The sequence below is a fragment of the Balaenoptera ricei genome, chromosome 9 (assembly GCF_028023285.1).
Source record: "Balaenoptera ricei isolate mBalRic1 chromosome 9, mBalRic1.hap2, whole genome shotgun sequence".
NCBI lineage: Eukaryota > Metazoa > Chordata > Mammalia > Artiodactyla > Balaenopteridae > Balaenoptera > Balaenoptera ricei.
Genome location: NC_082647.1, coordinates 56905836 through 56927666, shown reverse-complemented (window position 1 = coordinate 56927666; position 21831 = coordinate 56905836). Strand labels below are relative to the sequence as shown.

At 36.0% G+C, this 21831-nt stretch overlaps 1 protein-coding gene across 4 annotated transcripts in view; it reads right to left on the bottom strand.

The window, feature by feature from the left end:
• Nucleotides 1-21831, bottom strand: part of ANKIB1 (ankyrin repeat and IBR domain containing 1) — a 138486-nt gene that overhangs the window by 65006 nt on the left and 51649 nt on the right. For all 4 annotated transcript variants that reach the window (XM_059933813.1, XM_059933814.1, XM_059933815.1 and 1 more), the window contains one exon: nucleotides 4082-4382. In XM_059933813.1, the coding sequence (XP_059789796.1) occupies nucleotides 4082-4382 (301 nt within the window). The remainder of the gene's footprint in view (nucleotides 1-4081; nucleotides 4383-21831) is intronic.

Below are 21831 nucleotides of genomic sequence, written 5' to 3'. Positions count from 1 at the left end.
AAGTGCCCGCTGGGGGAGGACAGGGCAGAGAATGCCATCTGGACACAGGCTCGCTCTCACCCCCTGGGTCTTCTCAGGTGACTGTCAGGTCAGAGAGGCGCCCTCTTCAGATAATACAGCTCAGGTGCAAGAGGCTTAGGTGGGTCTCCATGGCAACCACCAATCAGGACCTGGGCCGCCTCCAGGGTTCATCAGAGGAACTGTGGTTGCAGCCTCTGGGGACACACACACACACACACACACACACACACACACACCACAAACACACACACACACCACAAACACCAGTCCAGGGTGCATCCCTTTTCTGGCCTGTGTTTTTTTCTCTCAGCACAACTTCTGAGAGATAGAAAGAGAGCAAAAAGCATGAGGCAGCAGCCAGCAGCACAAGAGAAAAAGGAGGGAGGCGTTTAGATTCAGTCTTCCCTCTACCCTGTCCTCCTGTGGCTGACGAACTTCCTGCATTTCCCTGAAGAGATCCAGACACTCTCTTCTCCCAGACTAGGAAGCAGAAAGCAGGACCCCCGCGGGACCTTTCACCTGCACAGCACCAGACCTCAGAAATCCCTGGTCAGGGAAGATCCCACATGCCGGGGAGCGGCTAGGCCCGTGCACTGCGGCTGCTGAGCCTGTGCTCTAGAGCTGGCGAGCCACAACTACTGAAGCCCGTGCGCCTGGAGCCCATGCTCTGCAGGGGGAGAGGCCACCGCAGCAAGGGCCCCCCCTCACACGGCGTGCAGCAACTGGGGGGGTGGCCCCTGCTCACCACAACTAAAGAAAGCCCGCCTGCAGCAACGAAGACCCAATGCAGCCAAAAATAAATAAAATAAATTAAAAAAAAAAAAGACACTTTTATGTTATGTTCTGTGTGTTCTATGTGTGTATGTGTGTGTCCCTTTAGCTGACTATGGAACACAATTATTACAGAGAGAAGGGGAAGTTTTTAAACATTTCATTTATATGGTTCAAAATTATGAGCCATAGGAAAGTATGTGTTTAAATGCACATATGAAATTGTCTACTGTTGACTTTATCAGCTCTGTCCTTAAATAAACACACAGAGAGAAAAACATCTTCAACAACTAGAAAAGACGTATTTCCATAGATATGTCCTCAAGAGTTAAAAAAAAATAGCTTGGCCTTAACCATGGAGTAAAATAATCAATTTAACCTTAAAGGCTAGACACTGAAAATGGGATATATTTTACTGCAATCACAGATTATGAGAAAATTAGCACTAAAAGTGGTCTTTTGAGATAACTGTGATCGTTTCCTATTGGATGGTTGAGACTGATAATCTCAAAGAAGTTGAGTGATTCGCTCAAGGTCTTACAGACAGTCTCTGTGAGGACCAAGACTAGAAACCAGTGCCCTATATACCATACTATGATAGCTTAGCTTAATGAAAAAAATTAGTAAATATCTGATAATAGTCTTTTACTCAACCCAAACCCTTTATATCATGCTTGGTACCAATGAGCACTGTGAATGTTAGAAGACCTTATACAAACACTAAGACACTTGAGGACTAATTCTCTAAGAAGTACAGTTATATAGTAGGTTACGTATTTCAATGTATTTGTTTTACTCACTAGAACTAGAAAACATAAGGCCTCTGGAAATTAATGTACACTTCCTTGTGAAACTCTTCTGGTTTAATTAACAGTAAACATTATCAAAAGTCATTCAAGACCTAAGGCTGGGTATACAGTCAAGTATATATGAGATTTAAGATAGCTTTATATGGGTAAAATGATGTGCTAAAATCTGTTGATGACAACTAGAATATATGTAATGAAGGTATTTATAGGGCTCTATGTGAGGTGTTTTACATTAAGTCAAAGAGCTCTTCTGAACACAAAAAAATGAAAACAGTCATTAAATGGTGTGGTTTGTATAAAGTGATTTGCTGACAGATCAAACAGTTAAAACTTACACACACATTCACACCAAGCAAATCATCAGGCCTGTCAGTTCAGAATAAACCTGGTACTAATTTCCTTCACTGAGCAAAAAACAATGTTGGTAAAAGCACCACATTCAATTTTTAAAAATAATTTAATATCATGTCATTGCAAACATACTTCAAAATGAACAACCACTAAAGCAATGCTTATAGAGAATTTTTGGAAGCAAGATATTAAAGCAGCAGTTTAAGAGCATTATTATTACTATCAAGAATAAGATATTTTCTACTCTAACTCACTTGAGAAATATGATGCAGTCCCGTCAACAATGACGAGTCACTATAGGCAGTGATTCTTTCATAAGAGGTGGGCATAGAACAATATACAAAAAGACTTGTGTAAAAAGCCTCAGGAATTCTGCCAATAGCCTCCCTCCCCGCAAAATCCTAGAACATCCTTCCACCACACCGTGAATCAAAGTTAGAAAGCAAAGCTTAAAATTAGTTTCAAGTTAATGACTGTCACTAATTAACTAGTGGGCAAAGGTGGCACAAACCCAAGAGATGAAATGACGAAGATTCTAAAAGATTAATAAGTATCACAAACAACAGCAATAAACACAAGATAAGATCAGAAAGGTTCTAGAAGTGAAAATAACTGACACTTCAGATACACTAAAGAAATCATATAAATGGCCATAACCTTTTTTTTTTTTTTAAATTTATTTTTGGCTGCGTTGGGTCTTCGTCGCTGCGTGTGGGCTTTCTCTAGTTGTGGCGAGTGGGGGCTACTCTTTGTTGCAGTGCGTGGGCTTCTCATTGCAGTGGCTTCTCTTGTTGCGGAGCACAGGCTCTAGGTGCACGGGCTTCAGTAGTTGCAGCACATGGGCTCAGCAGTTGCTGCACGCGGGCCCTAGAGCACGCGGGCTTCAGTAGTTGCAGCACGCAGGCTCTAGGGTGCGTGGGCTTCAGTAGTTGCAGCACGCAGGCTCTAGGCTGTGCGGGCTTCAGCAGTTTTGGTGTGTGGGCTCAGTAGTTGTGGCTCGCGGGCTCTAGAGCGCAGGCTCAGTAGTTGTGGCACATGGGCTTAGTTGCTCTGCAGCATGTGGGATCTTCCTGGAGCAGAGATTGAACCCGTGTCCCCTGCATTGGCAGGCGGATTCTTAACCACTGCACCAGCAGGGAAGTCCCTAAATGGCCATAACCTTTTAACACGGGTAAGAAAATGAAGGACCTTCATGTTTTTTGGTATATTTATCAATTTAGAAGTATAAAGTTTATATAGATGAATAACATTAAGGAAATACTAAATTTTCAGATATGTATTTTAATCTGATTAATATATATTTAATCTGGATCATTGCTTTTCCAATAAAGTCCTACATTTTTGGTAAGTGGATACTCTGTGATTCAGTCTATAATTCTCCCCACTGAAACTTAAATACATCTATACAAAAGAACTTCTAAGAATTATGTATGGATTGACCTCTACATAGCTGAGTGAAACCTGTTCTTCTGTATGTAGAGTAGTGATGACAGTATAAAGAGTAATGATTTCTTAGCTTAGTTAAGATCCTACACTATATGGTTGATTTTATCTAAGCCTGTTGTTAAGATATTTATATATATATGAAAAACATATGTGGAAAAACTCAATTACAATATAGTACTCAGGCACGTTAATGCAGACTACACAGAAAAAAACAGCACATTTTAATATAGATATGTTTTTAAAAGACCCCAATGAATGTATTCATTAATATTTATCAATTGCTTAGGGAACTGATCAATTCTAGATATAGCTAAAGGTCCCACTTGTCAAGATTTGCCATATGTATAAATTTTATAAATTGGCTTCTAAAAATAAGCAAAAACATATCTCTACTAAAACTATCACTCTCAATATGATAGAGTTTCTATGATGACTGTTATCTTCAGGAATGTTAGCAAATTTTCAATTGCTCCTAATTCCATTTTATTTCCAAGGATGAATGTTTATGGGTTTGTTTTCCCTAATACAAGGGCTCCTGATTCTTTTAGAACCACAAAAGGGCCCGAAATGACTAGCTAAATTAACTGTTAAGATAAGTAAAACAAAACTGATTATTACACATTACCAAGACACAGATTTTACCATGCAGAATATTAAAAAAAAAACCACCACCAAAGTTTTACCTCTACACAGGTTTTCATCCCTGAGGCAGCAGCATAGTGCAGGGGTGTGTTCTTTTTGTTATCAACGGCATCAATAGCTGCTCTCTCATATTCGCCTTGGTCAAGTTTTGCTCCTTTCCATCTTAAAATCATCTGCAGACAGTCTGCTCTTCTAAAATCATCTTCCATGGGGCGTGCTAAGCGAGGATGAAGGGCTCCTTCCGATATCATAATTTGAGGACCCATACATAACAAATGCATAGATGTTTCATTGTGCACATTCCGTTTATTTGGATTTCCATCTCTACCAAAAAGAAAGGTCCTAAAATGGTAAAGGAAAAGTATGAAAATCAGTTTTTTCCTACCTTGAAATAGTACACAGAAGATACATTTAAAAGGTAACCTCTACTTCTAAGCTGCTAATCCAATTTCTATTGAAGCACTGTTTCAAAATAGGTTGAATGACTAATTCTTAGTTATAAAAAACTCCATTCTAGAATAATAATACCAAAAAACTAAAGTTGAATATCTTTACAGTATTTGCTAATTAAAGAAAAAAAGGCATAGGAAGAAAAAAGAAAGGTAAGGAAAAGGAAAATGAAAGAGAAGTGAAGAAACAAGGAAGATGAGAAAAGGAAGGGGAGGAAGAAGGAAAGGAACCGAAAGGGCCACTTACAGACTAATTTCAATTAACATAAATGCCTTAGGTACATTATTAAACATACCACACCAAGTTTTTTCTTTATTGCTCTGCTCTATTTGATTTCTCTTGAGTACATATTTACTTAATAAGGATGGTGGCAATATAAGCGAAGCAAGCAATGCATAAGTCTGGGAGCTAGTGGGAACGTTAAATGTTAAATGTTAAATCTAGGAAAAATTTCTCTACCTAAGTCTTTGGCTAACCTTTGAAAGAATAAGGCACATATTACACGGTGTAACACTTTTTGAGGGGAGTAAGCTATGGTTAGTTCTGGGAGACCAAGATCTAATTCCAAGGTGGTAGCCCTTACCAATGATAGGTCTAGGTGAGCTGCCGCACCTACTGCCAAACCCAGATCTGAGAGTCGTGCCTAGCATTCGTGCCTAGCATCTACTACATCCTTGAACTAGGGTCAATAGATTAATATTTGAGCCAGTCAGTGGCCATAATAGGATACTGGAAAATGAGCTGGATAAAACCTACTATAATACAGTCAGCCTGTACTAAAAAACACAAATACACTATGAAATGGGCATACAGTCCCATATCTGAAGATGAGCCACATTTACTGCGGAGGGCTGGTATCATTTGCATTCCTATGTCCAAGTGCAGAAGAGCAATGGGAAGGAAGCAGAGCCAAACTCTTAAATCCTAGATTCATTTGAATTGTTTTTAGTTTAGTTTCATCTTAGAACAAGAAAAAACAAAAAACCCTGACCAAAAAGGAACTAGAATGGGCTTTTCAATTTTAATGAGTTAGCCAAGCTGGAAAGCTCTTATGAGAAAAAGGCTGAGTAAGCTGTCCTAAAGTAGTAGAAGGTCCCAGACAACTTTTAGAACAACTCTGGATATTTCCTGTTTTTATAATTCAAGATTCTACACAGCTCAGCAATATAGCCCTTCAAAACTAGCCTGCAAGTAAGATTTGAAGTCTCTGAAGCAGAAACAAATGAAATATTATTACTTATAATAACCATGTCAGTCCCTCATACCCCAACTTTTACCACTGGGGTAATGCAATCTAAGCCAGATCAGACATCATAGACATCAGACATCTGCACTGTGGGCGAATGTGACAGGCAGACTAATGTCCCCACCCCAAAGAGGTTTATGTCCTAATCCCTGGAACCTGTGAATATGTTACCTTACATGGTAAAAGGGACTTCGCAGATAAGATTAAGTTAAGGTTCTTGACATTGGGAAATTATCCTAGATTATCCAGGTGGGCCCAATGTAATCTTGAGTCCTTAGAAGAGAAAGACAGGAGGGTGAGAATCAGAGAGATATTGGAAAATGCTATGCTTCTGCCTTTAAAAATGGCAGAAGGGGTCACAAGCCAAGAAGTGCAGGCAGCTTTTGGAAACTGGAAAAGGTAAGGTAAGGGATTCTACCCAGGAGCCTGCAGAAGGAATACAGCTCTGCCAAAACCTTGAGTTTAATCCAGTGAAACCATTTCAGACTTCTGATCTCCAGAGCTTTAAGATAGTAAATTTGTGTTAAGTCACCAAGTTTGTGGTAATTTGTTACAGCAACAATAGGAAGTTAATACAGCAATTAGCTGCAAAAATAAGACTCTGGGAGGCTTGTATAGCAGACCTCCTCCCCTCTGGAGATGGGGGGAGGCGGGGAGAGAAGCAGGGGGTGGGGTTTGGGGGGGAGGAACCTATCACTGAGTGAGAACAAATCGTCCTAAGGAAGATCCTGGGTTCTTATGGTTTGGAATGTAAAATATGTTTCTGGGCAGAAGATAAGACTAGCATCTCTGAGCCTTACAACTTAGGGAATGTCTCAATGGTCTCAGGTCTCATCCACTCTTTACACCTCATTCAAATGTAAACATGTATCTTCTGAGAGGTAAACCTCTCTGGAGTTCTCAGTCTCTACTCAGTCAAAGTTTAACTTCCAAGGCTTGTCTTTTAAGCCCAGGTCCCAAGTTCTAGTAAAATTTGCTCAGAAAACCCTAACTGTGCATATTTTCTCTACAGTCCTACATAGCCTTTATGGCCTTCTGACCCCTGCAGTACATTTGTAGGCTCTTCATTGCTTGCCCTGCTGTTTGGTTCCCCAAGACCTGACCTAGCCATCTAAACAAACCCAGCCCTACTTAGAAGCCTCTTTACACTAGGCTGCCTCCTCCAGTGGCATTTGGTCATTCCCTTCTTTGTCTTCCTATAATATCCTAATTATATAATTCATTACATTGTATCATAGCTACTTTCTTACATATCTTTTCCCTTCTCCCACTTGGTTTACAGCCTTCTAAGGCAGGGTCTATATCCTGTTCTTTCTTGAATCCCCAGTACAGTGTCAGACACAGAGCAGACTCTTGCTATAAACTGAATGAATATTACTTTTATTGGGAATATCTTAAGATAGAATTCTAGATCTCTCAAGCCAGCAGTGTAGCAGACTGGTAAAGAACATGGTATCTAGTACAGACTGCCAGACTCTAAACCCAGTTCTGTCACTTTTTAGCTATATGATCTTACACAAGTTACATAATAGCTAACATATATATTATATATACAATCAACATAAATATATACCTAATATACATAATATATATAACCAACTAATATATGGTTGATAGTCTTTGACCAAGTAAACCTACTGCTGGAATTTATCCTAAAGGAAATAACTTAAAGAATAAAAATCTATAGGAACAATGACATTCAATATACTGTTGTTTTGAATAGAAAAATCTGTAGTAACTTAAATGTCTGGTTATAGGAAAAATGGGAAACATAAATCATGGTCTTTCTATACAATAGAAAATTATAAATTATAAAGTCATTGAAAAGTCTATCTATGAACATTTATAGCTAAAACTAGAAGGGAACACGGAATAATTCTAACAGTTGTTTAAGGGAGGTAGGAATGTGAGTAGTTTTATTTATTTATATAACCATAACGTTGCTTCATAGTTTAAAAGAAAAAAAAAATATTTTCCCTAAGTCAACAACTGATGATAATATTCTCAATGATATTTCCCTGTATTTATAATGGTTGAATTATAGTGGATTATAATGAATAACCAAAATCTAAACAATACTCTAAAAATGTTTCAAGATTAAAACTTCTTCCAAGAGGCATTATTAACAATAAAAAAGATTTCATTTTCTTAAAAATTTAATTTAGAAATAAATTATTAAAATTAATTCAGAGTCTGTAAGATTCTGTACAACCACATTTATTTAGCCTTTCCTATCCCTATTTCCAATATATCATTTATTTTCTCTTTTAGTTTGTTCAGGAGAGAAACAAACCATGGAATTTAACACAAGGAATTATCACCATGGAATTTAATACAAGTTGGAAGGATGTAAGTTGATATGGAGAAATCTTTCTCTTTCAATCTCTCTCTCATTAAACAATTCTAGATCATCCCCAACAGAGGGAGGAGATAGTGTGATAATTTTGCAAATGTTCTTATACCCAATGTGCCAGACTCTGATTAATCAAACCAAACAAAGGTTATTATTCTAAAGTTAAAGTATTAAAATAGCTTCTTTATACATATTTATTCAGGAAAGATTCTCAAATTTATTAGACATAGTACCATACCTGCATAAATATTTTGTACTAAAACTGTAAAGCTAGATATTCTAATTTTATTGATTCATATTACTACTTTTTTATTATCTGTTTAATTTCAAAAGTAGAGTCTTCTTTAATTTACATGAATGAATAAACAGAAGTATAAATTTATAATTGATATTTAAGTTTTACATAGGTACCTTTCTATAACTATGCCAGTAATTATGAAGTATATTTTACTACTTGCATATAAGGTTAATTCTGGAACAAGGACAGGAGATAACTGGCAGGAAGATGGAGTAAGGAAAACATTAACTTGGAAAAAAAAAAGCCCTTTCATTTGACCCTAATAACCCATCCAGAAGCCATCTGTTTTTCTAGATTCTTTCACTGTTAATTATCAAACAGTCAGTTTATATCTCCTACCTATATTTCTTCTACATTTCATCTCCACTTCAGTATGACCCTATTCTGATCACTGTACTGAAACTGCACTCTTTCACATCACTAAGAATTTCCTAAGAGCTAAATTCTTATCACTGTCCTCAATTCTTGTTTTTAATCTGAAACTGCTAATAATTCATTTACATCCTGACCTCTGTATCACCTCGGTTTCCATAACTACACATCTTTTTAACAGACCTCTTAATTTTTTTCAGTACAATCTCTCTTTTACCCATGAAGATGGCTTCACTTTCCTATCCCCTTACTGGAAGCAAATTCACTTCCTGAATCTATTTACTTCTCCATACACATTCCCTCCTTTCAGAGAGCACATCTACTCTTAAAGTCACTTATCTTTCAATGGTTTCTATGAATACACTTTGTAAGCTGTAAACTTTTTATCAGAACCCAAATGATAGACAGAGGTAGCAGAATCATGGTTTCTCTCAAAGGGCTTCTACTATCACTTCTGTGATAATTCTTAATGCTCTTTCACCCTGTCTAATGTGACCTTTAGACCATATTCTAACTTCTCAGAGTCCCATTTCTCTTGCATATTTCATCATTATCTCATATTCAATTGAGCTCCCCCCAAAATAAGTCTTCTCTCTTAGGGTCTCAGTTTCTTGCCATAACACTCTTATCCCCCCAGTCACTTAACATACACATGCACTTTCAGTTGCTTTTAAAACTTTTCTTCCATGCAACATTATTTTTGAGTAGTCGTTGTTTGCCAGGTACTATTCTAGAAGTTAGACATATTGTTAAGAAAACAAATTAACTCCCTACCCTTATAGTGTCTGCATACAAGGGAGGTTAGGAGAGGAGAACTACATTGAACCATTTAAAAGAATTTAATAACTCCTGAAATATGAGTCAAAAAAATAGATATCGATAACTGGAAACTATTTTAATTCTCAAAGTTTAGTATTAACATATGCTCTGATAAAGACATGCTCTAATAAAAATGTTATATTTTATTTACACCGAAAGACAGGCCCCATTTATTTCCAAGGAAGCACAAGAAGTTATCCTGTAAAATCTAAGGAATAAGCACTCTAATTCCCCATTTTATACATGACTTTCCTAAGAAGCGACAACTAATGAACTGTATATCCAAACTAGAACATGCTGACTCCAAAGTCTAAACAGTCTTTTCACTACATTAAGTAGTAACTATTCATGAATATAAATTTAGATTCCCATGAACTATTTATGAATATGGATTTAGTTTCCCATGAAAGAAACACTGTGATATGGTATAATGTAAACTAGGTTCAGAGAGATACAGATGAAAACTAGCTCTTAAACTGTAAACTACCCTTCTTTTACTGTATTATTCTGCCTAAGAAGAGGGGAAAGTTATGCCTACTGTTGCAGGTACCATAAAGCTAAAGGAAATGAGGATAAAATCAAGGCCTTATTGCAAATGGGTAATTTACTTTATGGGAACTAAAGTATTTTGTCTCTGGCTAGGTATATCCCTTTGTATACCCATATATGTTATGTGTCAGGAATCTAGGCAAGCTATACTGAAGGGTCTATACTGAAGGTAGCAGGCAGGTATGCCAGATTACATGAGGCAGCGTGAGAAAATAATGGCCATCAATTTGTTAGAAAGTTTAGCAAGGTTACATACGGTGAAATAACTGAAGCTATCTAAAACACAAATAGTTAAAACAGAGTTGGCATTTTACTTAATGATGATGTGTAAATGCTATTTATCCTTATTCTACATGACACAGTGTTAAGAAGAGTAATTTAATTCCAAAATCAACTAATCATTTAAAATAATAATGATTTGTGATTTTCTCTGTACTACCTAAATAAATTTTGAAAAACAAAAGATACACAGATTAAAGAAATGAGAGTTGCTTATTCTTAGTAAAGGAGAGCAATAAAGTAATTTCTGATTCTAGTATAGGATATTAAAGGCTTTAATAAAGAAATTACGAGCCACTGATCTCCAACAATTAAGAAAAAAGAAAACACCAGAGACAGGCTGTCTAAAGTCGTATTAAGCCCACAGACACCCCAAAACACAACACTTGACGCGGCCCTGCCCAACAGAGGGACAAGATCCAGCTCTGCCCACCAGAACACAGTCCCTCCCACCAGGAAGCCTACACAAGCCACTGGACCAACCTCGCCCACTGGGGGCAGACACCAGAAGCAAGAGGAACTACGACCCTGCAGCCTGACAAAAGGAGACAAAACACAGTAAGTTAGAAAAAATGAGAAGACAGAGAAATATGTTGCAGACAAAAGAGCAAGATAAAAAACCACAATCAAGTGAATGAAGAAGAAATAGGCAAGCTACCTGAAAAAGAATTCAGAGTAATGATAGAAATGATGATCTAAAATCTTGGAAATAGAATGGAAAAAATACAAGAAATGTTTAACAAGGACCTAGAAGAACTAGAGAACAAACAAACAGTGATGAACAACACAATAAATGAGATTTAAAATACACTAGAAGAAATCTACAGCAGAACAACTGAGGCGGAAGAACAGATAAGTGACCTGGAAGATAAAATAGTGGAAATAACTACTGCAGAGCAGAATAAAGAAAAAAGAATGAAAAGAATTGAAGACAGTCACAGGGACCTCTGGGACAACATTAAATGCACCAACATTTGAATTATAGGGGTCCCAGAAGAAGAAGAGAAAGAGAAAGGGTCTGAGAAAATATTTGAAGAGATTATAGTGGAAAACTTCCTTAACATTGGGAAGTAAATAGTCAATCAAGTCCATGAAGCGCAGAGAGTCCCGGACAGGATAAACCCAAGGAGAAACAAGACGAGACACGATTAACCAAGCTAACAAAAATTAAATACAAAGAAAAAATACTAAAAGCAGCAAGGGAAAAGCAACAAATAACATACAAGGGAATCCCCATAAGGTTATCAGCTGATCTTTCAGCAAAAACTCTGCAGGCAAGAAGGGGGTGGCAGGATATATTTAAAGTGATGAAAGGGAAAAACCTACAACCAAAATTACTCTACCCAGCAAGGTTCTCATTCAGATTTGATGGAGAAATCAAAAGCTTTACAGACAAGCAAAAGCTAAGAGAATTCACCACCACCAGACCAGCTTTGCAACAAACGCTAAAAGAACTTCTCTAGGTAGGAAACACAAGAGAAGAAAAAGACCTACAAAAACAAACCCAAAACAATTAAGAAAATGGTAATAGAAACATACATATCGATAATTACCTTACATGTAAATGGATTAAATGCGCCAATCAAAAGACACTGACTGGATAAATGGATACAAAAACAAGACCCACATATATGTTGTCTACAGGAGACCCACTTCAGACCTAGGGACACATACAGACTGAAAGTGAGGGGACAGAAAAAGATATTCCACGCAAATGGAAATCAAAAGAAAGATGGAGTAGCTATACTCGTATCAGACAAAATAGACTTTAAAATAAAGACTAACAAGAGATAAAGAAGGACACTACATAATGATTACGGGAACAATCCAAGAAGAAGATGTAACAATTGTAAATATTTATGCAACCAACATAGGAGCACCTCAATACACCAGGCAAACCCTAACAGGCATAAAAGGGGAAATCAACAGTAACACAATAATAGTGGGGGATTTTAACACTCCACGTACACCAAAGGATAGATCATCCAGAGAGAAAATTAATTAGGAAACACAAGCCTTAATGACACATTGGACCAGATAGACTTAATTGATATTTATAGGACATTCTATCCAAAAGTAGCAGAAATCACTTTCTTCTCAAGTGCACAGAAAACATTCCGCAGGATAGATCACATCTTGGGTCACAAATCAAGCCTCGGTAAATTTAAGAAAACTGAAACCATATCAAGCATCTTTTTCAACCACAACACTATGAGATTAGAAATCAATTATAGGGAAAAAACTGCTAAAAACACAAACACATGGAGGCTAAACAATATGATACTAAACAGCCAAGGGATCATTGAAGAAATCAAAGAGGGAATAAAAAAATACCTAGAAACAAATGACAATGAAAACACGACGATCCAAAACATATGGGATGCAGCAAAAGCAGTTCTAAGGAGGAAGTTTATAGCAATACAATCCTACGTTAAGAAACAAGAAACATGTCAACTAAACAACCTAACCTTACACCTAAAGCAATTACAGAAAGAAGAACAAAAAAACCCCAAAGTTAGAAGAAGGAAAGAAATCATAAAGATCAGATAAGAAATAAATGAAAAAGAAATGAAGGAAACAATAGCAAAGATCAATAAAACTAAAAGCTGGTTCTTTGAGAAGATAAACAAAATTGATAAACCTTTAGCCAAAATCTTCAAGAAAAAAAGGGAGAACTCTAATCATTAGAATTAGAAATGAAAAAGAAGTAACAACTGACAACACAGAAATACAAAGGATCATAAGAGACTACTTCAAGCAACTATATGCCAATAAAATGGACAACCTCGAAGAAATGGACAAATTCTTAAAAAACTACAACCTTCCAAGACTGAACCAGGAAAAAATCGAAAATAGGAACAGACCAATCACAAGTACTGAAATTGAAAATGTGATTAAAAATCTTCCAACAAACAAAAGTCCAGGACCAGATGGCTTCACAGGCAAATTCTATCAAACATTTAGAGAAGAGCTAACACCTTTCCTTCTCAAATTCTTCCAAAAAAATTGCAGAGGGAGGAACACTCCCAAACTCATTCTACGAGGCCACCATCACCCTGATACCAAAACCAGACAAAGATATCACAAAAAAAGAAAATTACAGGACAATATCACTGATGAACATAGATGCAAAAATCCTCAACAAGATACTAGCAAACTGAATCCAGCAACACATTAGAAAAATCATACACCATGATCAAGTGGGATTTATCCCAGGGATGCAAGGATTCTTCAATATACTGAAATCAATCAATGTGATACACCATATTAACAAATTGAAGAATAAAAACCATATGATCATCTCAATAGATGCAGAAAAAGCTTTCAACAAAATTCAACATCCACTTATGATAAAAACTCTCCAGAAAGTGGGCATAGAGGGAACCTATCTCAACATAATAAAGGCCATATATGACAAACCCACAGCAAACATTACTCTCAATGGTAAAAAACTGAAAGCATTTCCTCTAAAATCAGCAACAAGACAAGGGTGCCCACTCTCACCACTATTATTCAACCTAGTATTGGAAGTCCCAGTCACAGCAATCAGAGAAGAAAAAGAAATAAGAGGAATCCAAATTGGCAAAGAAGAAGTAAAACTGTCACTGTTTGCAGATGACATGATACCATACATAGAAAATCCTGAAGATGCCACCAAAAAACTACTAGAGCTAATTAATGAATTTAGTAATGCTGCAGGATACAAAATTAATACACAGAAATCTCTTGTATTCCTATACACTAACAATGAAAGATCAGAAAAAGAAATTAAGGAAACAATCCCATTTACCATTGTAACAAAAAGAATAAAATACCTAGGAATAAACCTACTTAAGGAGGCAAAAGACCTGTACACAGGAAACTATAAGATAATGATGAAAGAAATCAAAGATGACACAAAGAGATGGAGAGATATATCATGTTCTTGAATGGAAGAATCAACATTGTGAAAATGACTATACACCCAAAGCAATCTACAGATTCAGTGCAATCCCCATCAAATTACCAATGGAATTTTTCATAGAAAAGAACAAGAAATTTTACAATTTGTATAGAAACACAAAAGACCTTGAATAGCAAAAGCAATCTTGAGGAAAAGAAATGGAGCTGGAAGAATCAGACTCCCTGACTTCAGATTATACTACAAAGCTACAATAATCAAGACAGTATGGTACTGGCACAAAAACAGAAATATAGATCAATGGTTCAGGATAGAAAGCCCAGAGATAAACCCACACACCTATGGTCACTTAATCTATGACAAAGAAGGCCAGTATATACAGTGGAGTGAAGACAGCCTCTTCAATAAGTGATGCTGGGAAAACTGGACAGCTACATGTAAAAGAATGAAATTAGAACACTCCCTAACACCATACACAAAAATAAACTCAAAATGGATTAAAGACGTAAATGAAAGGCCAGACACTATAAAACTCTTAGAGGAAAACATAGGCGGAACACTCTTTGACATAAATTGCATCAAGATCTTTTTTGATCCACCTCCTAGAATAATGAGAATAAAAACAAAAATAAAGAAATGGGACCTAATTAAACTTAAAAAGCTTTGCACAGCAAAGGAAAGCATAAACAACGCGAAAAGGCAACACTCAGAATGGAAGAATATATTTGCAAACAAAGCAACTGACAAAGGATTAATCTCCAAATATACAAACAGCTCATGCAGCTCAATATCAAAAAAAAACCCAATCAAAAAATGGGTGGAAGGGGGCTTCCCTGGTGGCGCAGTGGTTGGGAGTCTGCCTGCTAGTGCAGGGGACGCGGGTTCGAGCCCTGGTCTGGGAGGATCCCACATGCCGCGGAGCAACTAGGCCCGTGAGCCACAACTACTGGGCCTGCGCATCTTGAGCCTTGCTCCGCAACGGGAGAGGCTGTGACGGTGAGAGGCTCGCGCACTGCGATGAGGAGTGGCCCCCGCTTGCCGCGGCTGGAGAAAGCCCTCACACAGAGGCGAAGACCCAACACAGCCAAAAATAAAAAAATAAATAAATTAAAAAAAAAAAAATGGAAAAAACTCAACTATATGAAAAAAAAAAAATGGGTGGAAGACCTAAATAGACATTTCTCCAAAGAAGACATACAGATGGCCAACAAACACAAGAAAAGATGCTCAACATCACTAATTATTTGAGAAATGCAAATCAAAACTACAATGAGGTATCAGCTCACACCGGTCAGAATGGCCATCATCAAAAAATCCACAAACAATAAATGCTGGAGAGGTTGTGGAAAAAAGGGAAGCCTCTTGCACTGTTGATGGGAATGTAAATTGATACAGTCACTATGAAGAACAGTAGGGAGATTCCTTAAAAAACTAAAAACAGAACTACCATATGACCCAGCAATCCCATTACAGGGCATAGACACATGCACCCCCAGTGCTCACTGCAGCACTATTTACAATAGCCAGGACATGGAAGCAACCTAAATGTTCATCAACAGAGGAATGAATAACGAAAATGTGGTACATATATACAATGGAATATTACCCAGCCATAAAAAGGAACGAAACTGGGTCATTTGTAGAGACACGGATGGACCTAGAGATTCATACAGAGTGAAGTAAGTCAGAAAGAGAAAAACAAATATTGTGTATTAAAGCATATATGTGGAATCTGAAAAAATTGGTTTAGACAATCTTATATACAAAGCAGAAATAGAGACATAGACATAGAGAACAAACATATGGATACTAAAGGGATAAGGGGGGTTGGGATGAATTGGGAGACTGGGATTGACATATATACACTATTGATACTATGTATAAAATAGATAACTAATGAGAAACTACTATATAGCCCAGGGAACTCTATTCAGTGCTGTGTGGTACCTAAATGGAAGGAAATTCAAAAAAGAGAGGATATATGTATACGTATTGCTGATTCACTTTGCTGTACAGTAGAAACTAACAAAACACTGTAAAGCAACTATACTCCAATAAAAATTAAAAGAAAACACCAAACACTTTAGGCTGAAGTTGAAAGTTAAGTATAAAGGAAAAATGTAAGTGTAAAGTATATGGCTAAATCATGAAAACAGTAATTAAAAGAGCATATACAGTCACCTTTTCTTTAGGTCTTTAAATACTCATTCAATAGAATGATAACCAGAGGATGGAGACAGATATATTCCTTCTTAGAGGAACCAGGGATATTGATCAGATCAGCAATTTTTAAACGTTTTGGTAGTAGACTTTTACAACTTTTACAACTTTAAAAATTACTGAAGATTCCTATTGGGAGATTGGGAATAACATACACACTACTATATATAAAATGGATAACTAATAAGGACCTACTGTATATTACAGGGAACTCTACTCAATACTCTGTAATGTGAAAAGAATCTAATAAAGAGTGGATATATGTGCACGTATAACTGATTCACTTTGCTGTACAGCAGAAACACAACATTGTAAATCAACTATACTCCAATAAAAATTTAAAAATGAAAAGATTCCTAAGAACCTTTGTTTATGTGAGTTATATAGATATTCATATTAAAAATTAAAATATTTAAAAACATTCATTAATTAAAAAAATAAACTCATTACATATTTAACATTCCTAATATCATTACATAGTTAACATTCTTAATATCTTAAAATGAAAAAATATATATTTTTTGAAAATTAAGTGAGCACAATGGCATTGTTTTACATATTTACAAATTTTATTTAATGTCTGGCTAATAGAAGACAGATTCTCATAGCATTCAGTCTGTTGTGATGTGTGTCATTTGGGTTCAAGCATATGAAAAAAATCCAGCCTTATATAATCACAAAAGGGAGAAGTATTTTAAAATACCCTTTTCAAATAATTGTGAATAGTCATATTTGATACTATGCTAAAAATTCAACTGGTCATTTCTTAAAGATTACTTGCAATATAAAATACGATATCTTATGTAATGAACTTTTGTTCATTAAAATCCATTGGTCTACCTTGCACTTTAAATAAATCTTTTACCCATGCATAATTGTAAAAAACCATATACCTATCTTCTGAAAAATACTAATTCAGTGAGTTATGCAGAGCTTCTAGATTTTTGTCACATTTCATTATACAATATTTTAAAAAATCATATTAATTTATATCACCACCAATCTTATTCAGAAAAGTCCCTAAGTAATGGGAAGCTATCAAGCTGAAGGCAGCAAATATAAGTTTTCAAAATTCCAATATTCACTTGAAAACTCAAATTTTATCATTAGCAACAAATACTGTTAGTTTTTCCTTGAATTGATAGGCTAACTTATTTAATACATTTTCAAGAAAAATGTCAGCCAGCCAGTATCCCAGTCTGAATGTTGTTAATTTAAAATGTTGTTTCACGAAAAAATAAGTAGTTCAACTCATACCTCAAACAAAAGTACAAGTGCTCTTTCTCAAACCTATCATCATACAACAGCAGAAGTGATTTATGCATTCTTCACATTTGTCACATAGAATATTAAAAAGATGTGTACTCGAGGATGGAGATTAAATAAAATTAGTAATTTTACTGCTTCATTGAGGACATTTTAAGTGAAACTGTTTAGTTTTTTTTTTTTTTTTTTTAAAAACAGCAAAGAGCCCGGCAGAGAGGAATACAATTACTAGTAAGGTTTGGTGCCGCTTCCTTGATTCATCTAAAGGCGTCAGCAGTTTTATCCTCTATTTTTTACACTATAACTGCAAATGTCAATGCAGTGAAAAAAAGGTAAATAACATCTTAAAATTAGTATAAAAATAGTTTTGACCTACTGCACTTCCTTGAAAGAGTCTCAGGATCTAGGAGTCCTCAGAACACACTTTAAGATTCACTGGATTAGCTATGGAAACAACCTAAATGTACATCAACAGATGAATGGATAAAGAAGATGTGGTACATATATACAATGAAATACTACTCAGCCATAAAAAAGAATGAAACAATGCCATATGCAGAAACATGGATGGACCTAGATTATCATACTAAGTAAGTAAGTCAGAAAGACAAAGACAAATACCATATGATATCATGATATGTGGAATCTAAAATATGACACAAATTAACCTATCTAGGAAACAGAAACAAAATCAGGGACACAGAGAATAGACTGGTGATTGCCAAGGGGGCGGGGGGTAGGAGAGGGTAGGAGTGGGAGTTTGGGATTATCAGATGCAAATTGGTATATAAAGAATGGATAGGGCTTCCCTGGTGGCGCAGTGGTTGAGAGTCTGCCTGCCAATGCAGGGGACATGGGTTCGAGCCCTGGTCTGGGAAGATCCCACATGCCGCGGAGCGGCTAAGCTCGTGGGCCACAACTACTGAGCCTGCGCATCTGGAGCCTGTGCTCCACAACAGGAGAGGCCTGCACACCACGATGAAGAGTGGCCCCCGCTCGCCACAGCTGGAGAGAGCCCTCGCACAGAAACGAAGACCCAACACAGCCAAAAATAAATAAATAAATTTATTTAAAAAAAAAAAAAAAGGATAAACAACAAGGTCTTACTGTACAGTACAGGGAACTATATTCAATATCCTGTGATAAACCATAATGGAAAAGAATAAGAAAAAGAATGTGTGTATGTATATGTATATATATATATATATATATATATATATATATATATACATACATACATACACATAACTGAATCACTTTGCTGTACAGCAGAAATTAATACAACATTGTAAACCAACTACACTTGAATAAAATAAATTTAAAAAAAGACTCATTGGATTAGATAACTTTCGTATACAATGTTTTCTAATTTCATAAAGTGTATTTTAAATTATAAATGGTTAGAATATATTTTGCTACTTGATTTCTTTTATGTTAAGATATATATATTACCTTAGTAATAATAATATTTAAATACATTTTACCTTGGTATTCTAAGCAAGTTTTAATTAATCACGTAACAAGACTGGATATTAAATATTATCATAGTGTTCAATATTTGGAAGCTAAAGCAACGGTTTTGTAATTTCACTGAAAATGTTAAACTCAAAAAAAGAAAGCCTTAATAGATTAAGTAATCAAGAGTTAATCTATTGAGAGCATTACTAACTGTGTAGCAGTGTATTTGTAATATTTACAAGCTAGTCAAAGAGATGAGTTTAATGACAATTGGATGGTTTAAAATCTAAGTTGTAGGAATTTCAGAGAACAGAAAGATTACTGCAGGTCAGAATAGTTGGTAATGAATTCATGAAAAGACAGAAACCAAGTGAGGTCTTAAAGGACAAGTAATTAGAGAAGAAAGAAGACATTTCAGAACCAAGGACTAACAGGAATAAAGCTAAGGGGGTGGCATTTTTAAAAGTGGGGAAACCAAGAGGGAGGGTAACCAGTTTGACTGATATGATCATGTTAGAGAACAATGAGAGATTAGGCTGACTCAGTAGACTTAGGGCAGAGAAAAGTTGGCTTCAGAAGCCAAATATAATAAGGCAGATAGTAGTGTAGTTACAGGTTTCTCATGATAGAACATTGAAAAGGCTATACTTTTAGCAAGATTAACCTGGACATGAGATTATAGGAGGAAAAGACTTGCAAAAAGATCATTTAGGAGTCAGGCATTTTCAGTATTGGAAGAAGGGGTTGGGAAGAGTGAACAAAGCTTGGGGCAATGGGAATGCAAAGAAGAGAATCCAAGAGATAAGACTTAGTGAACTTTGCATTAGTAGCAGATTAGGTAAAGGAAGAGTAAGGAGAAAGTCAAGGATGATTACAAGTTATTTAGGGTTACAGACGTGAGAAGTAATAATATTATATGCTAGGCATCATGAGACATATAACACATTAATTGTCCCACAAGTCTTACGTGTATCTATTTTACAGACAGGGAAACTTAAGTCCAGAGTGACTAATTTGTTTTGCTAATAAGTGTTTTAGGCAGCCCTGACATATAGGCTTATCTGACTATAGAGATAAAAGGCTATCACAGTGTTGAAAAGCCTAAAGCTTATAGTCATCTACCTGGGCAATTAGCTTTGCCACTTACAAGCTGCAGAGTTCTAACAAGTTGCTTAATCTTTCTGTGCTTCAGTTTTCTCACCTCTGAAATGCAGATGATTAACCACCTCATAGAGCTGTAATGAGGATTAAGTGAGACAATGCATGTAGAGCACTGTTAATAGTGCCTAGAAAATAGTAAGGCCTCACCATCACCCTGATAGCAAAACCAGACAAAGATACTACAAAAAAAGAAAATTACAGACCAGTATCACTGATGAATATAGATGCAAAAATCCTCAACAAAATACTAGCAAACAGAATCCAACAACACATTAAAAGGATCATATACCATGATCAAGTGGTATTTATCCCAGGGATACAAGGATTCTTCAATATATGCAAATCAATCAATGTGATACACCATATTAACAAATTGAAGAATAAAAACCATATGATCATCTCAATAGATGCAGAAAAAGCTTTTGACAAAATTCAACACCCATTTATGATAAAAGCTCTCCAGAAAGTGGGCATAGAGGGAACCTACCTCAACATAATAAAGGCTATATATGACAAACCCACAGCAAACATCATTCTCAATGGTGAAAAACTGAAAACATTTCCTCTAAGATCAGGAACAAAACAAGGATGTCCACTCTCACCACTATTATTCAACATAGTTTTAGAAGTCCTAGCCACGGCAATCTGAGAAGAAAAAGAAATAAAAGGAATACAAATTGGAAAAGAAGAAGTAAAACTGTCATTGTTTGCAGATGACATGATACTATACATAGAGAATCCTTAAAATGCCACCAGAAAACTACTAGAGCTAATCAATGAATTTGGTAAAGTTGCAGGATACAAAATGAATGCACAGAAATCTCTTGCATTCCTATACACTAATGATGAAAAATCTGAAAGAGAAATTATGGAAACACTCCCATTTACCATTGCAACAAAAAGAATAAAATACCTAGGAATAAACCTACCTAGGGAGATAAAAGACCTATATGCAGAAAACTATAAGACACTGATGAAAGAAATTAAAGATGATACCAACAGATGGAGAGATATACCATGTTCTTGGATTGGAAGAATCAATATTGTGAAAATGACTATACTACCCAAAGCAATCTACAGATTCAATGCAATCCCTATCAAATTACCAATGGCAGCTTTTACGGAACTAGAACAAAAAATCTTAAAATTTGTATGGAGACACAAAAGACCCCGAATAGCCAAAGCAGTCTTGAGGGAAAAAAACGGAGCTGGAGGAATCAGACTCCCTGACTTCAGACTATACTACAAAGCTACAGTAATCAAGACAATATGATACTGGCACAAAAACAGAAATATAGATCAATGGAACAAGATAGAAAGCCCAGAGATAAACCCACGCACCTATGGTCCACTAATCTATGACAAAGGACGCAAGGATATACAATGGAGAAAAGACAGTCTCTTCAATAAGTGGTGCTG